The 25469-nt window shown below is 43.9% G+C and overlaps 1 protein-coding gene across 5 annotated transcripts in view; it reads left to right on the top strand.

Moving 5' to 3' along the window:
* SIDT1 (SID1 transmembrane family member 1) overlaps positions 1-25469 on the top strand; it is a 96381-nt gene that overhangs the window by 56980 nt on the left and 13932 nt on the right. For 3 of the 5 annotated variants that reach the window (XM_021070355.1, XM_021070357.1, XM_005670213.3), the window contains 11 exons: positions 937-980; positions 9755-9826; positions 11145-11290; positions 12031-12104; positions 13126-13192; positions 14614-14687; positions 15901-16024; positions 16228-16345; positions 19692-19828; positions 20463-20571; positions 24371-24385. In XM_021070355.1, the coding sequence (XP_020926014.1) occupies positions 937-980; positions 9755-9826; positions 11145-11290; positions 12031-12104; positions 13126-13192; positions 14614-14687; positions 15901-16024; positions 16228-16345; positions 19692-19828; positions 20463-20571; positions 24371-24385 (980 nt within the window). The remainder of the gene's footprint in view (positions 1-936; positions 981-9754; positions 9827-11144; positions 11291-12030; positions 12105-13125; positions 13193-14613; positions 14688-15900; positions 16025-16227; positions 16346-19691; positions 19829-20462; positions 20572-24370; positions 24386-25469) is intronic. The other 2 variants (XM_021070356.1, XM_003358806.4) reach the window with 1 other exon arrangement.

Here is a 25469-nt window from a genome sequence, read left to right as displayed (position 1 = left end):
ACCCGTATGATGGAATATTATTATGCCATAAAAAGACTGAAATATTGATTCATGCTACCACATATGTGAACCTTGAAAGCATTATGCTAAGTGAAAGAAGCCAGACAAAAAGACCACATACAATACAATTCCATTTTCCAGAGTAGGCAAATTCATAGAGACAGAAAGTAGATTGGTAGTTGGCAGGCACTGGGAGAAGTAGAGAATGCAGAATGACTGCTATGGTTAGAGATTTCTTTGGGGGAATGATGAAAAAGTATGGAACTAGATAACAGTGATAGTTGCACAACCTTGTGAACATACTAAAATTCATTGAATTGTGCACAGTAAAGGGTGAATTTTATGGCATGTGAATTGTCTGAAAATAAATGAATATGGAAAAAAATTAATGAAGGTGTGTGTGTGTCTGTGTGTGTTGGCGTTTGCATGTATGTGCCTAGGCATGGAATTGCTGGGTCATGATGTGTCTCTATAGGTTTGACTTTCTAAGGAACTGCCAAATGGTTTTACAAAGTGGCTAAACGAATCCTACTAGGAATCATGAGACTGCAGGTTCCATCTTGGCCTCACTCAGTGGGTGAAGGATCCAGAATTGTCATGAACTGTAACGTAGGTCGCAGATGCGGCTCGGATCTGGCGTTGTTGTGTCTGTGGTGTAGGCTGGCAGCTGTAGCTCCTATTTGACTACTAGCCTGGGAACCTCCATATGCCGAGGGTGTGGCCCTAAAAAGCAAAACCAAAAACAAACAAAAAAAAAGTGGTTACTCCACTTTATAGTCCCACCGGGAATGTATCAGAGTTCCATTTTTCCGTACTTCCAGCGGCCCATTTTTAAGAGATCCCAGCAGACAAATCTGCAACAAAGTCAATAGGGAACAAGTGTAAAATGCTGAGGTTTTTGCTGTCTTAGGAGCATGTGTATGTGCTTGTTTGCAGGTTTCAGAGAAAATCCATTGATGGAAGCTTTGGTTCCAATGATGGTAAGAAAAATCCTTGGTTTCAATTCAAAATGATGTCAACTATGTGGCAACATCCCATTTGGCACTTTTGTCTCTTTGCCTTTTCTGATTTTCAAACCCTCTTTTGATTCCTGTCTCTCCCAGAGTAGTCTAATCTACAGTCTTTCTACAGATAGCAGAGGTAATGAGAACCAATTGTTATAGCTGATAATTACCGAGTATGGAGCTCTCACTAAGAGCTTTTGTTCAGAATGTTCCCTGTAGTCCCCTGCAGCCCATTTTTCAGCAATTCATCTTTTTGAAATGTTTAATCTTTTCTAGGACAAAAATTGTTCATATCTATCTTGTCTCAAAGCTGATTTGTGAACAATATTAAGAACTTATCGTGTCAACTCCAAAACAGAGCTACTTTGCCTAAACTGAGATAGAAGGTTTCCTTCCCAAACCCCCCCAAGGATCTAGAAAACAAATATTTGAGACTAGCAAGTATAAAAGAGTATAACTTTGGGAAATTCAGAGTAATTGATTATTCAACTATTGTTATATGCTCTTTCCTCCATTCTGAGGATTTGAACAAAGGAGTTCAGTTGCTTGATCTTTTTATCTATCTTTAAAAAAAAATGCCCCCATTTTTTTTTAATTGAGATATCATTGACACGTAACATTGTATAGGTTTTGGTTGTATAACATGATTCTATGTGTGTGTATATTGCAAAATGATCACAAGAAATCTAAATAACATCCATCACCCGGAATAGTTAGAACTTTTTTCTTGTGTCAAGAACTTTTAAGATCTATTCTTATAGTAACTTTCCAATATACAGTACAGTAATATTAACAATAGTCACCATGTTGTACATTGTATCCCCAGTACTTATTTATAGTTTATAACTGGAAGTTTGTATCTTTTGTAAGGGTCCTAATTTTGAGAAGCCTAAATCAGCATGAGTTACTCAGGCTTATAAGCTAGTTGGCACAGAGTGATCATTTGGAAAAGCAATGATGAAGTGAGACTTGGTTTTTAAGTCACATGCAGCAGATGTCGAGTTCCGTGTTTTCCGCATTTAAATTAAAGACACAAAGTGACCCCCCCACCCCACCTGGCAGGAGCTGGGGGGCTAGTTCTCTGGCCTTTCTTTGACTTTTGTCTTCCTTAATGTCAACATGTCTATTTTTCTAGCCAGCCAGGCAACTGGTTTTAATAACATTCAACAGCCAATATACAAGAATATAAAAGAATACCAGCTCTAGTGTCCTTAAAATGCTAGGTACTTTCCATTTTATTCATCAACTGTTAAAACGAAATGTCTTCTCTCTGTTATCCTTTTCCCTCTCCAGGTTTTGCTCTTATTTTAGGCCTAGGTGAACTTAGAAAGCCTGATTTGTTGGGTCCCGTTGGTGCTCTGTGAATGGATGGTCTGTTATTTTTTATTGTATGAGTGAAGTCATTTTATTCTTGCCATGATAACCAAAGGAATTTCATAGTCAGAAGGGTCTCCTGAACAGTGAAGCATTGGCAGACAGAGCCAGATCATTGTCCAAGATCAAGAAAGCCCTGAAAATTAGCTAAGAGCTGCAGTTACCCTTTAGATGGCAAGCAGAAATGAATGAGTGGCCCCAAAAATAAACATGATGCATCAGTTGGGTTCATGTGGCTGCAGGTAACAACAAAGTTTATCTCAAATATACCTAAACAATAGAGAGTGTCTCCTCTCCCTAGAAGTTGAGCAGAAGGGTGAGCTTCAGGATTGACTGAGTCCAGTGGCTCTGGGCCTTTTGCCTGCTGTTCCCTTGGCTCTGCTTTGCCCCTAGTGCTGATGGTGAGGTGGGTTGGGTTCATGCCCTCGCCTGACAATGTCCAGAGGGCAGGACTTTTTCAGAAGCCCCTAAAGAAATTCTCTTGTGTTTCACTGGCCTAGAGTGGATCATACATTTATTGCTAAACCGGTCACTGCAAAGGAATATGTTTACCTACAGATCAGTCAAGCCGGCTTAAAGAATTAGGGTGAGGTCACCATTCTCCAGAACCAGGATTTCTCAAATTCCATATGATTGACATTTCAGCCCAATGATTTCTTTGTTGCTGGAATCTGCATTGTGCACTTTAGGATGTTTAACCCTATCCTTCACTTCTAGCTACTAGACTTCAGTAATATACTCCCTCCCTGTGACAACTGAAAATATCTCTAGACATTGCCAGATGTCCTCTCAGGGGCAAAACGTTCTTCCCACCCCTACCCCCAAGTGAGAATAATTGATTTCAAATTTCAGGCTGCCAGGCAGGTGAGGATCCCTGAACCACAAAAGGCTTTGAAATCAGGAGGAAGTAAGGCATCTTTGTAATGCAGAGAGGCTACAGGGAAAGACAGCACATGATCACTGGTGACTTTTTTTTAATAGCCACACCTGAGGCATATGGAAGTTCCCAGGCTAGGGGTTAAATCAGAGCTGCAGCTGCCAGCCTACTCCACAGCCACGGCAACACAGGGTCTGAGCCGCATCTTCGACCTACACTGCAGCTTGTAGCAATGCCAGATCCTTAACCTACTGAGCGAGGCCAGGGATCGAACCTGCATCCCCGCAGACACTATGTCAGACTCTTAACCCACTGAGCCGCAATGGAAACTCCCAGTTAGTGACTCTTAATCATATGAAACAGAGCACTAAGAATCCAGCCTGGAGCATGAGACAGAAACAAGTAAGAGGCCTCATGTGAAAACTAATGGAAGACATTCTGAGGAGGAGCCTTGGAGAGGAGCAAAGATACAGAAGGCTTTCTCTCCCAAGGGCCAGAATCAGTGTGACCACAGGGGCCATCAGAAGTTTAATGGAGCTCAGAGCTACAGGACATGCCCTGGGGTCTGGTGCCCAGAAATAATGTCAGGAGCAGCGTCTGAAAAAGGAAGGGGCTCCCACTCAATTTGGCCTGCTGTTAGTCCAAATCAGTGTGGAGCTAGACCTCTGAGCAACTTGGCCTAATGCTTTCACCTTAGGTTTGCCTGAGGTGGAGGAAATGGCCCAGGTGCCTATAACAGGCCAAGTGGTTGGCAGCTCGGTTGTGGTTCTGTAACGAGAGGAAGGCTGTACTTGGAAAATCTGTCGGCGCCCCTGCATTTGTTTTTCTTTGATTTGCCTGCAGTTTCTTAAGTTGTATTTGGCAAAATGTTGACGTGGGCTCCAACTGAATTAAAAAGCAAAGGAGGTTCTGTCATACTTCATGGGATAAGGAAGGTGCTAAGCCCTGGAGCCCAGGTGAAGTGGAAATAGTGTTGGTAAAGGGCAACTGCAGACCATGAAGAGACTATTACTGTAGTATGAAAGGACACTGCATTCTCCATTTGTCACTTAGTACTTAAGACAGGAGCCTCGGTGGTCATCTGAGGGGCCCTAGGCAAGGCTCTGCTTTCTAAAAGCATTTCCTCCGGTGGCTCTATCAGTGGAGAAACCCCACACTTCCCATCATTGCTACAGAGCCTATGTGGAACTTCAGTTACCACCTTGAGCAAAGAAGGTGCCTCACAGGCCTCCAGCATGAGCTGTCACCACAAACCCCGGGGGGCAGCCTAAGAGGGGGATACTTTCTCAAGTGAGAGAGCTTGGCGAACCCAACAAGTCTGTAGATTTAAGAACCAAATAGCCAATCAGATCCTTCCCTGGCTGGAGCTGTTCCTGAATGCGCCACCCAGCCAGGAGCAGCATCCAGAAGGAATAAGACAAGCAGAGTGCCGAGTTCAGAGCAGTGCAGGAGCACAGGCCGTCCTTAGGCTCTGTGGCACCTGGTCTCAGGCACTGGTCCTGACCCTCTACTCTGCTCTTTCCAAATTTCCTTGACTTTCCTAGCCTGGTTTTTTTGTTTGTTTGTTTTTCGTTTTTTGTCTTTTGTCTTTTGAGGGCCGATCTGCAGCATATGGAGGTTCCCAGGCTAGGGGTCTAATCGGAGCTGTAGCCACCGGCCTACACCAGAGCAACAACAACGCCAGATCTGAGCCGCATCTGCGACCTACACCACAGCTCACGGCAACGCTGGATCCTTAACCCACTGAGCAAGGCCAGGGATGGAACTGGCAGCCTCATGGTTCCTAGTCGGATTCGTTTCTGCTGCACCACGGCAGGAACTCCCCTTGCCCCATTTTTTTATTCTAGAAGAATTTTTCTCTTGCAGGATTGTACTTCTGCTACGATTAGCGGTGTTCTTCCTTTTCTCCTCAACCTTTGAAACACAACAGGACAGGGATAGGTAGCCAGCCTACAGGAAAATGAAATCACATGGCAGCTGGTTCACATCGTTTCTGACTCCCTATTCAGCTTCCAACATCCTGAGTCCGGAGACAAAAGGGACAGGATGGTTATAAGTGTGACAGCCTTGAAAGAGCCAACCGTGCTCAAAATGAAATGAAGTTTTTCCCCTCACATAGAGCACTTAACATAAAAGGCTAGCGTGCAAGCATATCCTGTTCTACGTTAGGAAAGCAGGCAGATGGCAGAGGGCTTCCGCACAGAGAAAATCACACTAGAACGTGTTTCCTTCTTCACGACCTTGCATGTTTGCTTATTCCCAGATGGAACATCTTGGTCTATCCTATCAACTGATATATTGTGTTTAATTCTGCTTTCTAAATACCATACAGTTACAGAAATATGGTTTGCCCTCTGGGGAGCATCGATCATATTTGAAGTTTGGGAGTCAGTGCTTTGGTTTTTGCATTCTAAGAAGGCTTAAGACTGTAGAAGAGTTATCGGAATACTCTTATCCTGTGTTGGCCAATCTCCTCTTTAATTGTGCATAGAAAAGTGCACAGATTTGAAACATTTTTATGTGCTGGCAATTGTGCTGCACATGAAAACCAAGGTGCTCTTGTCCATCACAGAACCATGGGTATTAGCTGCCTTGGGGTGAAAAGGACTAGCAACTACATCAAAACCAGGTCGTGCTGGATAGTGAGCCAGAGCAGAGTGCAGAAATCAGCCAAATCTGAACAAACCAGCACAGCTGGCTTTCTCTTTTTAATGAATTTGTCACCTGACAAAGCAGTGATTGTTTTTGTTAACTCGCTTGCTTTGATTTTAGTTTTTGCGTTTCTTTGTCCTTTGATTACACACACACACACACTCCCCTAGGCACCTCAACCCCCTCCCACAGTGGAGCTTAAGCATTCTCCTGTGCACACACATATTTTCTGTATGAGAGAGCTGTCTAGGAACAAATAGCAAAATGCCAAAAACTCTGGGGTTTATGATTTTAGTATCTTTCTTCACTTGCTCTTTGCACATTTAATATTTTTTTTAATTACATCATAAACCAGGGGACTAAGTTAATAGTTTGAAGTAGGGAACTTAGGCTTGAAAAGAGGAAAATGTGAAAAATACTTAGGGAAACATGAAAGCTACATCATCTGGCATAAGGCTAACACAGTGGACCCTGCACAGTGACCTAAACAGAAAGAAGATACTAGCCTGACCCAATAAGCAGTCAAGGCAAGGAGCAGCAGCCCATTCAAAAAAGCAAAGATTGGAGTTCCAGTTGTGGTGAGGCAGAAATGAATCCAGCTAGTATCCATGAGGATGTGGATTCAATTAACCCCTGACCTTGCTCAGTGGGTCGGGGATACAGCGTTGCTGTGAGCTATGGTGTAGGCTGACAGCTGCAGCTCCGATTCCACTCTCTTGCCTGGGAACATCCATGTGCCGCAGGTGCAGCCCTAAAAAGCATAAATAAATAAACAAACATTTAAAAAAGCAAAGATTGTGCTTAGATACCTCTTTCAATGTGAGTTTATAATAGTGGAGATGCAAATGAGTCTCAACCTCCTGGTCTCTTTTGAAAAACAAGCATTCCATGAAAGCAACTCACATGCTGCCTGTTATTCACATGTAGAAGGGCAATCTCTTCCATTTTTTTTTTCAATTCAGAAGGTAAGTTTTAACCAACACCAGTACAATGAATCATTGTCCATCCACTATCTGAGTGACTCCAGGCAAATAACTTGACCTCTCGGTCCCTCCCATTGTCATCTTGAAAATGGTGATAATAGGACCCAGCTTGTAGGATTGTTGAAAAATTAAGAGTCAGTTCTTGAAAAAAACTTAAAGGAGTATCTGATACACAGTAAATTTTCAATAAACATCAGCCAGAAGTGGTGATCATAGTAATGGAAGCATTAATGGTCCCAGCAGTACTGGTGGTGTGATAATGGTAGTGCTGGTACTTGTTAGAGTCAATAGGGGCAGTGGCAGCACAGCTCTATGCCAACACCACGGCCAAAGCTGTTCTGGGCCAAAAACAGGCAGTCAAACTGTACACGGCATCTTCCCTTAACACTGATATTGTGCTTAAAATATTGAATCTCTCATACTTGAGAGTCTTAAAGTAACCAGTTTCTTTGCCTTGAATTGGATGAAAAGCACAGATGGTGTTGGTACCATGTTACATATTTATGGGTGAGACCAAGAAAAGCCAGGGAACCTCTACTTTCTCTAAATAGTAAGAACTATATCAAGGAGTTGCCAAGCGTAGGAACAATGCCAGGGAGGCTGCGTTTTGAGGGCCAGAGTCTGCATTGTGAGAGCCCTGGGAACAGCCTTCCCTGCCAGAACTGCTGTGTTAGCCAAAGGCCTTGCTGTCCAGCTGAGCCAGCTCTTGGCTCAGCTACCAAAAGGAGGAAGGAAATTGAGTCTTCAAGGCCATTGATGTGTCTCTCATCACCTGGCTAAATGTTTTGAACTTAGATTTAATTATTTTTCTTCAGGGAGGAAATGAATGGGGACACAAAGAGTAAAAACACGATAAAGCCTACAGATTGGCTCACAAAACTGGGAGTGTTTTTACTGCCCACCAGTGGAAATGAAGTTTGAGAGCTGGATAAAGAGAATTGACTGTGACAAATGATGGACTGTTTGAGGCTTTTGGTTCTTTTACATGCGTTGCATGCTGTAGCATTAATGTAAACTATAAGAAACTCTATTTCCTTTTTTCTTCTTTGCTTTTTTAGGGCTGCACCCGCGGCACATGGGAGTTGCCAGGCTAGGGCCCTAATCGGAGCTACAGCTGCCAGCCTACACCACAGCCACAGGAACACTAGATCCAAGCTGCATCTTTGACCTACACTGCAGCTCATGGCAACGCCGGATCCTTAACCCACTGAGCAAGGCCAGGGATCAAACCCACGTCCTCATGGATACCAGTCAGGTTCATTACCACTAAGCCACAATGGGAACTCCAAGAAACTCTACCTTCAATGAAGAAATGAATGTCTGTTTACAATAAGGATATTATAGAATATCTTCAGTCTTCCCTGAAAATACACTCCTCTGCAATAGTCCAAGAGGCTGACCAGTCAAGACACAGACTTTTTGCCTGTAGCATGACACAAGCAATCTCACCTCTCAGAAGGAAGATACTTTACTGACATTCCAACCAGCCTGACAATATCTCAGATCCTTGACAGAGCTCAAGAGGCAGCAGAGAAATGTCCCCAGATATCTCCGCAGGTGATTGGGGCTCCCGTAAATATTGTGGTCCTAAGTCAGAGACTCTACCTAGCTGCCTACTTTCTTGTGGTCTCTGCTCCTCCTCATTCTCAGATGTGGCTAAACCCAGTGGGCCAGCACCTTTCCAAATAACCAGGGAGAAGGTTGGGAGGTACTAGTCTCCGGTGCCTGTGGTGAGGTGGCTCCAGATGACACCCCCAGCCTCTCAGAAGAATGAGTTCACCCGCCCTGTTCTGAGGAGCACTTCACTGGGAAAGTTTGAGGAGTATCATCTTAGAGAATATTTTTCTCTCACTGCCAGCAGATACGCTATTCTATCTCTGAAAAGTCCCCCACACACCCATATTCCTGCACATCCCTAGTTCATGTTATCACTTTTTGCTCCAAGGAGTACAGTAATTTCCTTCCCACCAGGGCTTATCCTGCCTATAGTTAGAATACTGCTAAGGGCTGTGACAAATAAACCTCTGAATTACTGTGCCTTAATCAGAAAAGTTTGTTTCTGGTGTCTCTGTTCAGTGGTGGCCTTCCTCACAGTGATTCCAGGACCTGTGCTCCTTTGTTCTGGTGACTCTGCAATATTGTCAGATGGAAAGCAGCAATAGTTTTTCTGTAAAGTCCCAAATAGTAAATATCTTGGGCTCTGTGGGCTACACAGTCTCTGTCGCAACTACTCGGTTCTGCCATTGTGGCCAAAAGTAGCCATAGACATATTCGAATGAGTATGGCTGTGTTTCAGTAGAGCTCTATATATAAATACCGAAATTTAAAATTTTACCTGCCTAAAATATTCTTCTTCTGATGTTTCTCCAACCAACTAAAAATTTTAAAACTGTTTTCAGCTCAAAGACCATACAAAAACAGGTGGCAAGCTAGATATAGCCTGCAGACCATGAGTTGGCAAGCACACCCCTATATTTGAGTAAAAATAAAATTAAATTTAAAATATTGTAGCCTGATGATTCAAACTACTTAGAATGGTGTTCTTTCGGAGTTCCTATTGTGGTACATCAGAAACGAATCTGACTAGTATCCAGGACGATGTAGGTTCAATCCGTGGCCTCACTCACTCAGTGGGTCAAGGATACAGCATTGCGGTGAGCTATGGTGTAGGTCGCAGACACAACGGGATCCCACGTTGCTGTGGCTGTGGCGTAGGCTGGAAGCTGCCTCTCCAATTCAACCCTTAGCCTGGGAACTTCCATATGCCATGGGTGCAGCCTTAAAAAGACCAAAAGAAAGAAAAAATTGTGTTCTTTATAGCAACTGAAACTAAATTGTCTGCCCCTTTGCTTTTCTTTTAACAGGCTCTGGAAACATGTCGGTGTCACATCCCATTGCTGCCAGCACCCCTGAAGGAAGCAATTATGGGGCAATAGGTATTTCCTACAATAAGTCCTTTCAATGAAATGTTTCCCGATTCTCCAGAGACTAGGCTGCAGAGCCCTCCAGCCGCTAATAACTGTGAGAGTGGGCAAGATGCTCAGCGTATAAGACTGTCTTTTATTTATAAAATGAATTAGCTGGATGATCTGGAAGGTTCCTTCCAGCTTTCTCTAGTCTTGTTCTGTTTCTTGGGTCTGTCGGCCACTCGTGAGCCGAATTCTCTACGGCAGTTGCCATCAACTCTTGTGGGGATTTTTTCATACCCAGCCAGAGTGTAGGGCATGAAAAATGCATCAGGGAGCCCGGCCTTGATTGACCAGTTGTTTCATTCTCAGGTTTCAGTGGAGTAAGGGCGATCAGAAGACTGAGGCTGTGCTGCAGGTGAACACGGCTGAAGCCTAACTATCTTCCATTTGGGCTAACTTCATAATTGAACCTGCTCACTGCCACCCAGTCATTCCCACGGGCTTATTAAGTGGCCTGAAAGGGACAGAATTCTTATCCCTGTCTTGTTAAGAGGCCAAATGCCTTGATGATTCCATGCACTTCCATGTCGCTTGTGGGCCTATGAATGGTGTGCCTTAAGCTGTCAGCGTAGAGGGACTGGGCACCTGTCCCCCTGTTATTCTCTAACTGTGAGAGGCATGTGGGCTCTGTGCCGGAGGCGTATTTCTGGCTCTGCAAGAATAGGGTTTTGGGTTTTTTTTTTTTTTTTTTTTTTTTTTTTTTACCATCTGAACAGAAGAAATAAAAGCGGAAGGTAGGCTCAGCTCATGTGCTCATTAAGCTGCACAAATTCCCATCTGCTCTGGGAAACATTCACAGGAACACAAGGGTTCTTCTTCCTGAGAATGTTGTTTTCATTATATAACCATAGAGGTGGCATGTGGGGGATTTCCGTGTGCAAATTCCTTATCCACAAGAAATGTATAGCTGCTGGATATGTGGGTGCCGACACATATACGTGGTAGATGCTATACATAATCACGTGCATGTGTATGTTTATATGCTAGTGTTCATATTTTAAAATATGCAACATGAAATGTAAGCATAATGTTATTTTTGCATCCAAGTTAGTTAACAGAGCAGATGCCCCTGTGTTATATATTCAGCCCTAGAAATAGACGAGTTACATGTAAAAATAGGAGAAGAGGAAAATTAGAAGTCCATTGAGGAGGAATTGAGAGAAAGAACATGTGGGTAAGGAGTTGGTTTTTGAGAATGAGTCAGACCTCTGCTTTTTGCAGAGAGACGTGGGCTCTGTGGGTGCCTCTCGGCTTTGGGAAGGCAGACGAGCCTTCTCTGTTTCAGATGAGTCAAGCTCCAGTCCTGGCAGGCAAATGTCCTCCTCTGACGGTGGGCGGCCGTGCCCGTCAGACACGGACAGCTCCGTAGACGAGAGTGACTTTGACACCATGCCCGACATAGAGAGCGACAAGAACGTCATCCGGACCAAGGTGCCTCTGACTGGCCGTACTCTTCCAGCGGGTGGAAAGTTTGGGAGTTGAAGACAACTTCAGCAATGCCTCAGTTTCCTTTATTTTATTTTTCCTTCAGGGGAAGTCAAATTTCCCAGGGGGGCTTTTTATATAAAACTTAACTATATAGTAAAAGCCATACATGGTTAATTAACTCTTCTTTCTGGAGGGAGAAAGTGAGAGGAATTACAAGAACAGAGCATTAAAATGCTCTCAGGGTCTTAAGCATCTGATTGTGGTTGGGGAGGGGGAGGGATCCAGCCAGATGGAAAAGATTCATCTGAAGGGTGTACTTGGAAAAACTCCCTGGTTCTGTACATGAAATCCTTCAGGAGTAAAGCTCATCTCTTTCTGGCTTCTGTTTTTCACATTGTGTTGTACCCAGTAAGAGATATGAAGGTGAATCGCACAGTTTCAGCTGTGTAATTCAAAACCACACAGTGGACATCTCTGCAAACTGGAAAATCAATTATCATGCTTTAAGAAGCTTTTGAGACTCCCAGTAGGTTGCCCACATTAGACTGTGCACATCAGCCAATTTCCTTAAAGCCAAAGGAAATGCTAGGATTTTTAAAATTATCCTGGGAAAAGCAAAATTAACAGAAAAGTCTTGTTAAAGAATTTTAATCCCTAAAAAGGGATGGAAGTGTGTAAAGCTCTCCTTTGTATCTTATGCCAGAAATTCAAGTTTTGTACCCTCTTTTTATTTGGCATCCCAGATGTTCCTTTACTTGTCAGATCTGTCCAGGAAGGACCGGAGGATTATCAGCAAAAAATATAAGATTTATTTTTGGTGAGTAGATGACCAGAAGGACTATGGTTCTCTTTAGCAAAATCAAAGTTTTCTTTGTAAAAGCCACAATCACTCCTGTGATTCACATAAATGAATCAAGTTAGGTTTCAGCGTTTAATGAGGCACAGGTATAGATGTTCAAAGAATTCATGCCACATTCCACAGGAAAAACAAAAATAAACTTGCAGAGGCAACCAGCCCCACATCAAATAAATACAAATTATAAATAAATAAGAGTGTTATTGGAATCCCATATGTTTAGGGAGACACTGAATCCTCTTCCAGAAAGATACTGTATTGAGACAATGTGAAATGTCAATGAGACATGTGAAAATGGAGACATTCCTTCTTCTCACCAGGACTTGCTTGTGGAAGAGACAACGAGTTCAGGGATGAGATGCCTGGAGCATCTTTGGGTGGCTGGAAACTACTCTGAGTGAAGAGATAGCACCAGCCAATGATAAATAGATCTGTGGTGATCATAGACGCAGGTGCAGCCTCCCTCCAAGGAAAGAGTCTGAGATGCATGGCAGGGTCCTCTCTTTCCCCTCAGAAACCTTCAGTGACACCTGGGACAGCCCTTCCCATTCTTTTCTCTGGAAGAATACCCTTTTACTTGGGCATAGCTACTAGAGAGAAACAAGGGACATTAGAGGCTACATGGGATTCCACAGTGGGACCCATCGTTTAAGAGGTATCTAAGAGAGCCACATCCCCTTCATGTGTTCCATCACCCATTCCCTACTCTCTCTGACCACTTTTAATCTAACAGTATCCTAAAGAGATAGGCCCCCATTAATAATTTGGTTAAACCAGAAGCAAGTATTATTTACACTGTTACAAATGATTGTATGAGAGGAAGAGTGGAGAAATAGAAACCATATCATCAGTTTCTAATCACTTTTGTAAGTTAACCAGGAAGTTATGGGGAGGAAGAATTCTTTAAAAAAAATTAAAAAACGAGCAAAGATGCCATTATTAAATTAGAAATAACCATTTCTGATTCTTTCTGCCTGCAAAGGAACATCATTACCATTGCTGTGTTTTATGCACTGCCTGTGATCCAGCTAGTCATCACCTACCAGACAGTAAGTGCTGCCCCGAACCCCAGAATCCCAGCTTTCATACTGCAGGGAGAGATCTTTGCTGTGACCTACAAAGAAAGGTATAACTTGAGCTCTGTCCAAGAATTAATTCCCCATTTGGGTTTGGGTTTCCAGTGGATTTTCCAGTGGATTTCTCATTGGTCTTTGATGTTTTATCTAGTTTCCAGTTGTTTTATCACAGAAGGACCCAGGACCCCTTGTATTATTTTGTCTATCAAGCTGAAATTATTACCTTACACTCATTCAGTCTTGGTATCTATCAACTATGTCTACTTCTTACCATCTGACCTTTTGATCATCTTGAGATGATGAGTAAATAAAGTTTCAGACCAAAACAAAAAAAACTGATTCTGATTTAACCTGTGATTGTTCATTGAGGGTAAATATTTTTTGTAAAAATAAAAATAGTTTCACAAAACTAATAAAATGTTAAAAGAAAAAGGAAATATAAAAACTAAAGAAAAACAATCAAACAAAAATAATAATTAAAACAGCCTGAGAATCCTCACTGCACCTTCATAGAACTTTAGGGTCCAGGTTAGGTCACTTCTCTAGGATCTACTATATGTGACAAAGTCCATTTGGATTAGAGCCAGACTAAAGATGTTTCTAATGCAATGGCTCTCAAACTTTGCCGTACATTAAAATCATCTGGGAAACTTTTTAAAGTCCCAGTGTCCGAGCTTACCCCACCCCACTTAGAGTCTCCAAGAGGGGAATCAGGCTTCAGTATTTATTAAACTCCCAGTGATTCCAGTGTACAGCCAAGTTTGAGCACCAATAGTCTAATAATATTTCACCAGTTTCATACTTAATACATGAGTAGGACAAGGACTTTATAAGGTTTGAGCACCACAGTTTGTAACCTAAATAGTCTCTGAATATTTGGGGGCTCTGTTACAAGATACAGCTGTGCTGTGGTCTAGGAAGGTTTTTAGTGACAGCGATAAATATGAAAAACTGACCATCCATCTCCTTTGGTCTACCTGCTCTGTGGTTATCATTTCCATGCAGAGTAATGGGGACAGCTCCTTCCCCTCAGGATTCATCTAGAAAATAGGACATGCCATGATAGTCCTAATAAGCAGGCCCCAGTGTTAGTATCCTTTTGAAGTCCTTTTGTAATGAGAACAAAGGAAACATACTCAGTTGAATTCTGCTTTGAGGCCATATAATGAGGGACACAGAATATTTCAATTCAAAGCAAGATGGTAGCATTGAAAGGAAATATGTCTGTACTGTGTAAAGGCGGAAGGTAATGACCCATCCCCTGCTGAGAGGGAGCACTGGCTATACTGTAAATCACTGACTGTTGACCACTGTGAGCACTCTCTGCTCTTTGTGGTTTCAGGCTCAGGGGATGGAGAAAAACTGCATCTCCTCTCCTTGCTCTCATTTTATAGGTGGTCAACGTCACTGGCAACCAGGACATCTGCTACTACAACTTCCTCTGTGCTCATCCCTTGGGCGTCCTGAGGTAAGGCCAGTCCTCTGGTTGCCCGCTCAATGAGAGACACCTCTCTGTGTGCAAAATGGCTATTTCCATCTTTAAAAATACCAAAAACGGGAGTTCCCATTGTGGCGCAGCAGTAATGAACCTGACTAGGATCCATGAGGACACAGGTTCAATCCCTGGCCTTGCTCAGTGGGTTAAGAATCTGGCATTGCCATGAGCTGTGGTGTAGTTCGCAGGTGAGCCTCGGTTCCCGCTTTGCTATGGCTGTGGCATAGGCTGCAGCTGCAGCTTCAGTTAGACCCCTAGCCTGGACACTTCCATATGCCACGAGTGTGGCCCTAAAAAGACAAAAAAACAAAAACAAAAACAAAAACAAAATAGTTAACTACCTCAAGAGTAAATAGGAATGAAATCCAGAAGCTGATACCAGGGAGGCTTCTCCCATTCCTGTGGGGGGTGCGGGTGGGGGGGCTCCAGAAACCTTCCCAAGAATAACCTGATGAGGACAAGGCAGGGATGTTTTTGAAAAGAGCAGGTCCCTGAGCTGTAATGACTCTAGTCCAGGGGCACGAGCCGCTGGTACATTCAATCCATTAAACAACCTCATGAGATAAATAGGATTGTTATCACCCTTGTTTTTAGATGAAGATATTAAGGCTGAGTTAGAAAGGTAAGGACTTGCAGAAGGACCCCAGACTCACACCCAGGCCTGCTGCCTCCCAGGCCATGCTCTAGAACACGGTGAGGGGGAAAGAACATCTCCCTGGCAGTTGGGAGCCTGGCTTTGTGATCCAGAACTGAACTAGTCTCTGTTTCCTGAAATAAATCAGCTAGCTGTGACCAGAGGACACTTCTGAAATCCAAGGTTCCGAGGCTGATTATTGACATAAAACAGGGGTCCAACTAAGTGAATTCACTCTCATGGTGTGGCTGAGAAACAGAACGGCTCTCTTTTCTAGGATCATTCCCTCCTCATGTCATGGGGATGAGAGAGGCCTGGGTGGGTATTAGGGAGGCCAAGCAGGCAGCCGTGAGAGGGAGCAGACACATCCTCGCAGGCTCAGCATCCTAACGTGAGGAGTTAGGTTAAAGACGACCTCTGAAGTCCTGAAATCTTATGGAAAGGTTAGCAGTGGAGAACCCTGAATGCTGATTTCACTCGCTCATCAAGTCTTTGTTCAGTCTCTGAGTCTCTTCAATACCTTGACCCTCTTGTGGACTCACATCCCCTTAGTGCCTTCAACAACATTCTCAGTAACCTGGGCCACGTGCTCCTGGGCTGCCTCTTCCTGCTGATAGTCTTGCGCCGGGATATTCTCCATCGAAGAGCCCTGGAAGCCAAGGACATCTTTGCCATGGTGAGGAGAGGGTGGGGTCAATGGAGGCGGGTGCTAGGAAGCGCTGGGGTTCCAAAAGGGATCTGCAAAGCAGGGGGGCATCTGGCTGGACAGGTGACGATGGATTACGTGTAATTAACCACACAGGGCTGGAGCGTGGAGGTCCTGTGGCTATAAGTCATCAAGGAGTGTGTCTCCACTGACCACGCTTTCTCCTTTTGCAGGAGTATGGGATTCCCAAACACTTCGGTCTCTTCTATGCCATGGGCGTCGCACTGATGATGGAAGGGGTGCTCAGCGCTTGTTACCACGTCTGCCCCAATTACTCCAACTTCCAATTTGGTAACTGCAATTGACATCAGCTACACAGATTTGAGTTGTAGGAGTCTTATTCTGGGACCCTCTCAAAAATGCCAAGGTCATGCTTGCAAGAGTTAAATGACATTTTATGTGTGCTGAAGTGATCTGAGGGCATCTTGACACAGGGTATGGTTTCCCCATGTTGTACCATTTTTCCTCTCTGAACACCTTTTGGACTAGAAAACAGTGAACACTGAGTACTGATCTCATGGGTAGATCTGCAGGTGGGCAATGGGCCAGGCAGCAGGTCAGGTAGAACCCACCAACAGCCATTGAGGATGTTCCCTCAGTGCAGCTTGGCTTAATTTAGCAGTTTGCCTGCTTTGGGTTGAAAGTAACAGAAAACCCAATTCAAATTGGAGTAAATAATAATGAGCTGGCACTATATGAACATGCAGAGGTTGGAAAGGCCTTGTGGGTGGTTTATCTGGTGGCTTAGACTCCATTTCCCTGCAATCCCCTGGACTGCACCCAGCCTACACATAGGTTTTCTCCTCAGGCTCTCTTCCCTTGTGGTGGCAAAAATAGCTTCAGTGGGAGTTCCTGTTGTGGCTCAGGGGAAATGAACCCGACTAGTATCCATGAGGATGCAGGTTTGATCCCTGGCCCCACTCAGTGGGTTAAGGATCCCGTGTTGCCACAAGATGTGGTGTAGGTTGCAATCGAGGCTCAAATCTGGCATTGCATGACTGTGGTGTAGGCCAGCAGCTGTAACTCTGGGAACTTCCTTTAGTCCTAAAAAACCAACAAACGAAAATAGTTTCAGTGGGTCTTTGCTCTCTATCTCCACGCCATGATGCCTGGGAGAAGGAAGCAAGCTGGCTTCCAGAAGCCTTCATTTAAGAGCAAGGAAACTTCTTTTCCAAACCATGCCCCCCCCAACACACACACACACACACACACACACACACAATAGCCTACATAGCCATGAGCCCATTCCAGAATCTTTCTCTATGTGCTGGTTAGCTCAGGCCTAGGTTGTTACACCAGTCACTGTGCCAAAGGAGTTGGTGTTACCATAAAACCAAAGAAACCCTCCCCTGGAGCCAGTGGTGCAGGTAGTTTTGCTAAAGCAAATAGGCTGAGAGGATATGCCATTCTGAATAGAAAATGGAGCTAAGGAGTTCCTGTTGTGGCTCAGCAGTTAACAAACCCAACTGGTATTCATGAGGACGTGGGTTCAATCCTTGGCCTTACTCAGTGGGTTAAGGCTCCAGCGTTGCTGTGAGCTGTGGTGTAGCTTGCAGACATGGCTCAGATCCCACGTTGCTGTGGCTCTGGCATAGGCCGGTGGCTGCAGCTCTGATTGGACCCCTACCTAGCCTGGGAACCTCCATATGCTGCAGGTTCAGTCCTAAAAAGACAAAAAAAAAAAAAAAATGGAGCTTAGATATTTGAATTGGTATTGAGATGTTAGGAAGAAGGAAGAGAATCACTTGTGCTGGTAGAAGACAATTAACAATGTCCTCCACATTCAAAGATGAGGATTTAAAAAGTCTTCTTGGGTTTGTGGTCTAGCCTCTGGCTGTAAACTCAGAACACCATAGAAATTCTCTGTCACATTTTGATTTTTTTAAATTAGAAAATATTTTTTAATAGAGAAAACTGTGCAGAATAATATTATTTGCCACTCAGAATAAACAAGTGCTAATAGTGAAAAATCTTTAATCCCTGACCAGGGAACTTCTACATGCCACAGGCATGGCCCAAAAAAAATGTGTTAAATCTATTTTTTTAGGAAATAAAATGTCACATAAAGTTGAAGGCCCACTTTGAACCTCTTTCCAAACTTACTCCCCTCTCACCTTCCCCAGAGGTGACAACTATGAATAATTTGATATTTATCCTTCCAGGTTGTTTTTATAGTCTTTCCACATTTGTAACCTGTTAGTATTAATTTATCACACTGAGTTCTGCATCCTTTTTTTTTTTTCCATTCAACAGTATGGTTTCAAGATTTATTAGTACTGAATCAAGGGTATCCAATTCATTCTTTTTTTTTTGCGCTTTTATTTATTTATTGCATTTTTAAAATTTTATAATGATTTTGATTTTTTTCCATTCATTTTTAAAGGTTGTCACTCTGTAATAAAAATATACCACATTTATCAATTCCTCTGTTGAACAACACTTAAAAGTTGCCAGTATTTTGCTAGTACAGCCCTGCAGTGAACTCATCTAGGAGTTCTGTCATGGCTCAGCAGTGCATCCATGAGGACACGGATTCAATCCCTGGCCTCGCTCAGTGGGTTAAGGATCCAGCATTGCCATGAACTGTGGTGTAGGTCACAGATGCAGCTCGGATCTCACATTGCTGTGGTTGTAGCATAGGCCATCAGCTGTAGCTCCAATTCAACCCTTAGCCTAGGAACCTCCATATGCCACAGGTGTGGCTCTAAAAAAAAAAAAAAAAAAAAAAAAACTTCATCTATGTCTCTCTGTGCGCATGTGAGAGAGCTTCCCTGGGATACCTAGAAGTAGAACTTAGGAGAGTCACTTGGTTTTTGCATCTTCCATTTCACAAAAAACTGCCCAGTTTCTTTCCAGAGTATTATTTCCTACTCCCACTAGCTGAGTGAGAGTTCCCACCTCCCCCATATCATCACTAACATGTGTTATCATTAGACATTTAATTTTTTTTGCTACATTCTTGCATAACATTGGCCATTAAATTGTTGTTGCTGTTATCGATTGGCCAAGTCTGAGGCATGTGAAAGTTCCCAGGCCAGGGATTGAATCTGAGCCACAGCAGCGACCTGAGCCACTGCAGTCATAACATTGGATCCTTAACCTGCTGCACCACAAAAGAACTCTCATTGCATTATTATTTTACTTTGCATTTCCCTAACCCTCATGGCTAAGGAGGAGCTAAGCCACATTTAATTTCTAGCTGTTTTCCATCCTTAGGCAATAAAGCTGTATATAAGAGCAGTGATCTATGTGGTTCTATTTCAAGATGCTGAGAAGGATGTCCTACACTACCACCTAGGATTCTCTTATTACACTGCCCTGTCACCGTTAGGGAGTCTTTTGTTACTGTTGTTGAACAGGAGCGTTTATACATGAATACAGCTGCAAGTGGGGATAGTCAGTTATTCAAGTCATTTGATACTTTTCGTCTGTGAACTAGGAACCCTCCTCTTGGAGGGGTTAGAAGTGTCGTGTGAGGGTTTGCTTTGAATGTGCCCAGAGAGGTTGGCATGTTGGAGGTTGCCGTACAGTCTGAGGGCAGTAAACACTCCAAAGCCTGAAGGGAGGGGGTTCCCTGAGGCCGAAGAGAGATCCGTCTGCCATCTGCTGGATCCTGATCGTCTTGGCTCCTCCACAGACACATCCTTCATGTACATGATCGCCGGCCTCTGCATGCTGAAGCTCTACCAGACCCGCCACCCAGACATTAATGCCAGTGCCTACGCCGCCTATGCCTCCTTCGCCTTGGTCATCACGCTCACCGTCCTTGGAGTGGTGCGTCCTCCCCACAGCCACCAGCCAGCTTGCAAAAAGTGCCCTCTTGGGAGGTTTTGTGTTGTTTGTGGTTTTTTTGGACATTGGTGAACAGGTTTGAGTTAATCATAATCCTTAGCTCATGACACACTTACATCGATGGCCCATTCATGGCATTTTAGTTTATTTAGCTAGGATTTTAAATGATGTAATGGGGCCTGGGAAACTACCCCTGGACAGTGTTAATATAAAGCTGGGACCTGACTCCGGTGAGACTGGAATCAAGACACACAGGCTGATGACAGAGAGACTGACTTGAAAGAACAGACACCATTTTCTAAAAGTACACGGACAACTGTGGTCATTTCCTGTTCTTTGAAAAGCAGTTAGCCCCTGGCTTTTGACCTGCTACCTCTTCACCTTGTTCTGCCGCCTCACCTGTCGCTTCCCTTTTCCACTTTCATTTGGCCAGATAGCTGTTCTTTTTCCTGCCCCAGGTGTAGTAAGATCCCTGTGAGCTCAGAGAAGGGGAAAAACCCTAAATGCGCACTCTTCGCAGTTGTTGACTCCTTATGCATACACGAGAGGCAGAATAATTTTAGTGAGTTCTCTAGGAAAAAACCCAGATGAAGCTAACTTCCATCTTTACTCCTAGGTGTTTGGGAAAAATGACCTGTGGTTCTGGATCATCTTCTCTGCAATCCATATTCTGGCTTCTCTGGCCCTCAGCACCCAGATCTACTACATGGGTCGGTTCAAGATAGGTGAGTCACCAGTTACTCCTAAACATGCGGATTAACTCACCCTGAGAAAAAACTGTCCCCATTTACCCCAAACGCAAGTGTTACCGGCCACCATGAACAAGTCCTCTGAATTCTGTGTGTGTTTAATAGCATATATTTTCTCCAAGAGCTTCATCTCCTGGCTAGGATTGCAGTAACCTATTACCATTAGTTCTGTTTTCAGCTGAGAAAACTAAGCTTGCCATAGCTCAGAGCTGAGGATATTTCCAACTCCAAGTCCCCAAAGCTTTACAGTTCCCCAAACTTTTATTTCTTCTTATGGCTGCACCTGCATATGGAAGTTCCCAAGCCAGGGGTCGAATCTGAGTTGCAGCTGCCAGCCTACACCAGAGCCACAGCAATGCCAGATCTGAGCTGCATCTGCAACCTACACCACAGCTCACAGCAACGCTGGATCCTTAACCCACTAACAGAGGCCAGGGATGGAACCCATATCCTCACAAAGACAACATCAGATCCTTAACCAGCTAAGCCACAGTGAGAACTCTTGCAATTCATCAGACTTTGAACGTGTGTTTGCAGAGTGGGATGATCGTCACACCACTAGTTCCACCAAGAAGAATATTTTTCAGTTTGTAGCATTTAAAAGGAGCCTTTCTCTAACCATGCTAATAGGTTTTCAAGATTGAATTATGCATGATCTTAAAATTCTAGGCCTGGGACTTTTTGAGACCAATCTGCCAATCTTAGAAACAGGATACCTGCTGAACTCTTGCCAATATGAACATACTACATTAGAACTCTGAGTGTTCTACAGAAAATAGCTTCTGATCTGCTGCTGGTCAGTCATCATACATGGGAGCAGGTGCAAGTCCTTTCCAATTTCCCTGGTCACTTTAAGATGTAGGAAGTCAGACTCAAAGATTCATTCTATATTTCAAGAAGAACCATTATATATAAAGATAGGCCCATCCCCAATATTTGCAGAGCCCAAGGAAAGATTTTAAATAAAAGCCCACATACCATATGTATAAAAATATCTAAGTTATAAAGCAGACTAAAATACTATTAAATACACTGAAGAAAGGAAGGCCAACAAACTGATAAATATACCTTCATTACAACCTAAAGGTACAAGTTCAACTTTAAAATTCTCAGGTCCACAGAAGAATACTCCAGAATGTAGCTGCACAGAAGAGCTGGCTCCCAGCCTCTGCCCCCCTTTTCTTCCCACCTCTGGCTCTGTCCTGCATCTTAAGGGGACTCACAGATGTGCATATGGACACTCTTGCCCAACATTCAAGACCATTCCTTGCCCCGTGGTACATACTTTAGTGGTGCTATATGCCCTCGGGAAGATAAACCAGGGAAAGAGGCCCTGAAGGCCCTGGAAGTAGGCTCAAGGCCATCAGGGCAGGGAATTCTGAACTCCAGAAATTCAGAATGTGGCCTAGAAGGAGCAGTCCCCTTGCCCTGCAGACTCCTCACTCACTGGGGAAAGAGGGCCTTTAAAATATGGCAGCTCCCCCCAATCCTTGCCCAGGTCTAAGAGTGGTTCTGTATAAACAAGTTGCTTTAAGACTTGAAGACCAAATAAAAACAATCTCTCATTTTGGCAATTTAGCTGTCCTTTTTGGCATAGCCATTATACCTCCAAACCCCCCAGTAGAAGCATCAGTAGATAGCTGTGCAAGACATTTGGGACAGTACTCTGTTCATGCCCCATCCCCCATAATAAAAGCTCAATGACGTCATACAAACTAAACTCTCAAAAAGAAAATAATTTGAGCACTGTTTTCTGAGTTCTCTGAATTGGATAAACAGACTTGAATACAGATCTGTTTAATGGTGGTGACCATGTATACACAGAGGAGCTCTTAATATGTTTATAGCACCTTTGCCCCCATGCAGTTTTGTGATACTGAATGAGTTTACCTTCTTAAAAAGGAGAAATTTAATGTAGTCCATTATAACCATGTAATAGTTTGTCAGGGTCCCAAGAAGGAAAAGACGTCACACACATAGATAGAGCAGGATTTCTTCACAATAGGACTCTTCCTAAGACAGGGGTAGGGTAGAGAAGAGTGAAAGGGGTTGCACCATAACCTGGGGTTAGTAGCAGAGAGGCTTTTACTATTCACAAGCCCAAAAAGACACAGAGGACATAGTTATCAAAATGTGGGAGTTCTCGTCGTGGCTCAGTGCTTAATGAATCCGACTAGGAACCACGAGGTTGTGGGTTCAGTCCCTGGCCTTGCTCAGTGGGTTAAGGATCCGGCGTTGCCATGAGCTGTGGTGTAAGCTGCAGACGCGGCTCGGATCCCGTGTTGCTGTGGCTCTGGTGTAGGCCGGGGGCTACAGCTCCGATTTGACCCCTAGCCTGAGAACCTCCATGTGCCACGGGAGTGGCCCAAGAAAAGCAAAAAGACAAAAAAAAAAAAAAAAAATGTGAAGGGAGAGCATCATGAAGAGGAAGTCACTTGGAAAGGAGCAGTGACCTTTGGTTGACAGACAGGGAACCTTACAGGGCGGGCACCAGGCAGATAATACTCTGAGCTCCCTCTGCTTGCTCTGACCCTCAAGTATCCTGCTGGTGTTTCTCATTGTCCAAACTTATGGTTGCGGGGGAACCCGCAGAGTGGTCCCTAGAGTCAGCCTCACCAGGGAATGGTGAGGACAGAGAGATATGGCAGGTGGGTCTGGAGGGGCAAAGGGAAGATAACCCTCGCAGAGCTTAACTGAATATTTTATTTTTATTTTATTTTATTTTATTTATCTTCTTAGGGCCATATCCACCGCATAAGGAGGTTCCCAGGCTAAGGGTCCAATAGGAGCTACAGCTGTCAGCCTACGCCAAAGCCACAGCAACACGGATCCGAACCGTGTCTGCAAACGACACCACAGCTCATGGCAACACTGGATCCTTAACCCACGGAACAAGGCCAGGGATCGAACCTACAACCTCATAGTTCCTAGTTGGATTCATTTCCACTGTGCCATGATGGGAACTCCTTAACTGAATATTTTAAATTTCTGTACCTAGAAAGTCTTCTCCAAGTGATTACAGATTTACCAGAATCAAAAGGAAAACTATTTCATTGTGACAATTGCATCTACACTTAGTCCAAAGGCAGGAACTTGGGTTAGTGGACAGTAGTTCGGGCAACACCAACCTCTCTGCCCATTTCAGGAGCTGCTGTTGTGTTCTCAAGTCACATCTCCTTTTTCTGTGGCCCTCAGGAAAGACACCAGCAGTGAGGCAGAATATTTCATAAGTAGGAGTGAGTGTTCTACAGAAATTAGCTTCTGATCTGGTGCTGGTCAGACATAATATGGGAGCAGGTGCAAGTCCTTTTCAATTTCCTAGTCATTTTAAGATCTAGGAAGTCAGACTCAAAGATTCGTTTGTATATTTCAAGAAAAACCATTATATATAAACAAAGGCCCGCCCCCAATATTTGCAATATTTCATACTGTAGAGCTACTTGCTCAGATCACTATTGTGTCTTTCTATGGTCCCTTGCTTCCAGAAAAGGACCATAGAGAAGGGATGGATCATATGTTGCAAGTGAGGCATGAAAATATCAGGGAGAGAGAGGTCTCATGCTTTGAAGAATAGTGAACTTATGTATGTTTGAGACGGGCAGAAAGAATCTGTGTTCTTTATGATGAGCAAACATTACTTTTGTAATCGGAAAATAAAATTAAAGACATTCCTTTAGAGGAAAAAATAAAATGAGCAGTGGTTTACCTGTTTGGCTACCTTCTTACAAATCTTTTTTTTTTTTTTTTCTCATTTCTCTGCTTCCCATTGATTCAGATGTGTCTGACACAGGTAATGTTCAGCCACCCTCCCAAGGGTTTTCTAGATTGTCCGGGGGGTTTGCTTTGTTTCTTGTTTTTTGTTTTTTTAACCAAGCATCCTGCCTGGCTGACCTGCTGAGTCTGCATTCTGAACATCCCTTGCGGATTGGGCAGGATTTGGTGGGAAGGGGGTGCAAGAGAGGCTCAGAGGCAGGGGTTCTCCAACCCAGCCCACAAGGTACCTCTTTTGGGCTGTTGCATGGACACATCCCTCCCTCCTCCTCCCTCAGTGTATCTAGTCTATTGAACTCTGGTTAAATTGACCCCAGGGGTAGCCTTGAAGAGGAATAACACTCACAAAAGAGCCAGAATCCGCCCTCACTGAAATGCTTGCTTTGGGCAGACCCCAGCCCTGCCTGTGACATGTATGTCTGGATGGCTCGCAGAATGACAGCCCTACCTGGGCCCTCCACCCTGTTCATATAACAATTATAGCATGCACACTCGCTGGGTTTCAGGCCATCCTTCAGAAGGATTGCATTAAAAAAACCTTCTTTTTCTCTCCCATCTTAACTTATGCTCCTTTGATTATTGTTTCAATACTCGTTCAGGCTTTCTAAGCATACTTCGTAGATCCCAGTATCCCCTGGCTCAATTCTCACTGACTTATCACCACACTGAGAAATATAGATTAGAATTTTTTACAAGCTAAGACTTCCCCTGGTCTAGAGAAAGCAGATGTTTTAAGGTGACTTTTGAGGGGCCCCATAACTTCTCTGCTGTTAAAAAACAAACAAAAACACCACTAGCATAAACTATAAAAAGAAGTAAATTCAGCTGAAGGAGACTGTGGGAGGATTGGCCAGCCACCCAGATGATCTGTGAGTGCTGGTTGCTAGTATCCCTCTGGCCTGCCTTTTTGCAGATGCTGCATGGATCGGGCATGCCTGCCAGGAGAGCACAGGTGGGTGTGGGCACCATTTTTAAAGCCAATATTTATTGCTGAATTATTAGGTGCAAAGCATTGTTTTTCTGAGGTGAGGACAACATCATCCTGGCTGCAAAAGCTTGGGCCATCTGGGAGTGTTCTGTATTACCTCTGACCAAGCCTACTC

Source organism: Sus scrofa, chromosome 13, assembly GCF_000003025.6.
Source record: "Sus scrofa isolate TJ Tabasco breed Duroc chromosome 13, Sscrofa11.1, whole genome shotgun sequence".
Classification (NCBI taxonomy): Eukaryota; Metazoa; Chordata; class Mammalia; order Artiodactyla; family Suidae; genus Sus; species Sus scrofa.
Note: the sequence above shows the minus strand (reverse complement) of the source record. Positions and strands in the feature narration are given on the sequence as shown.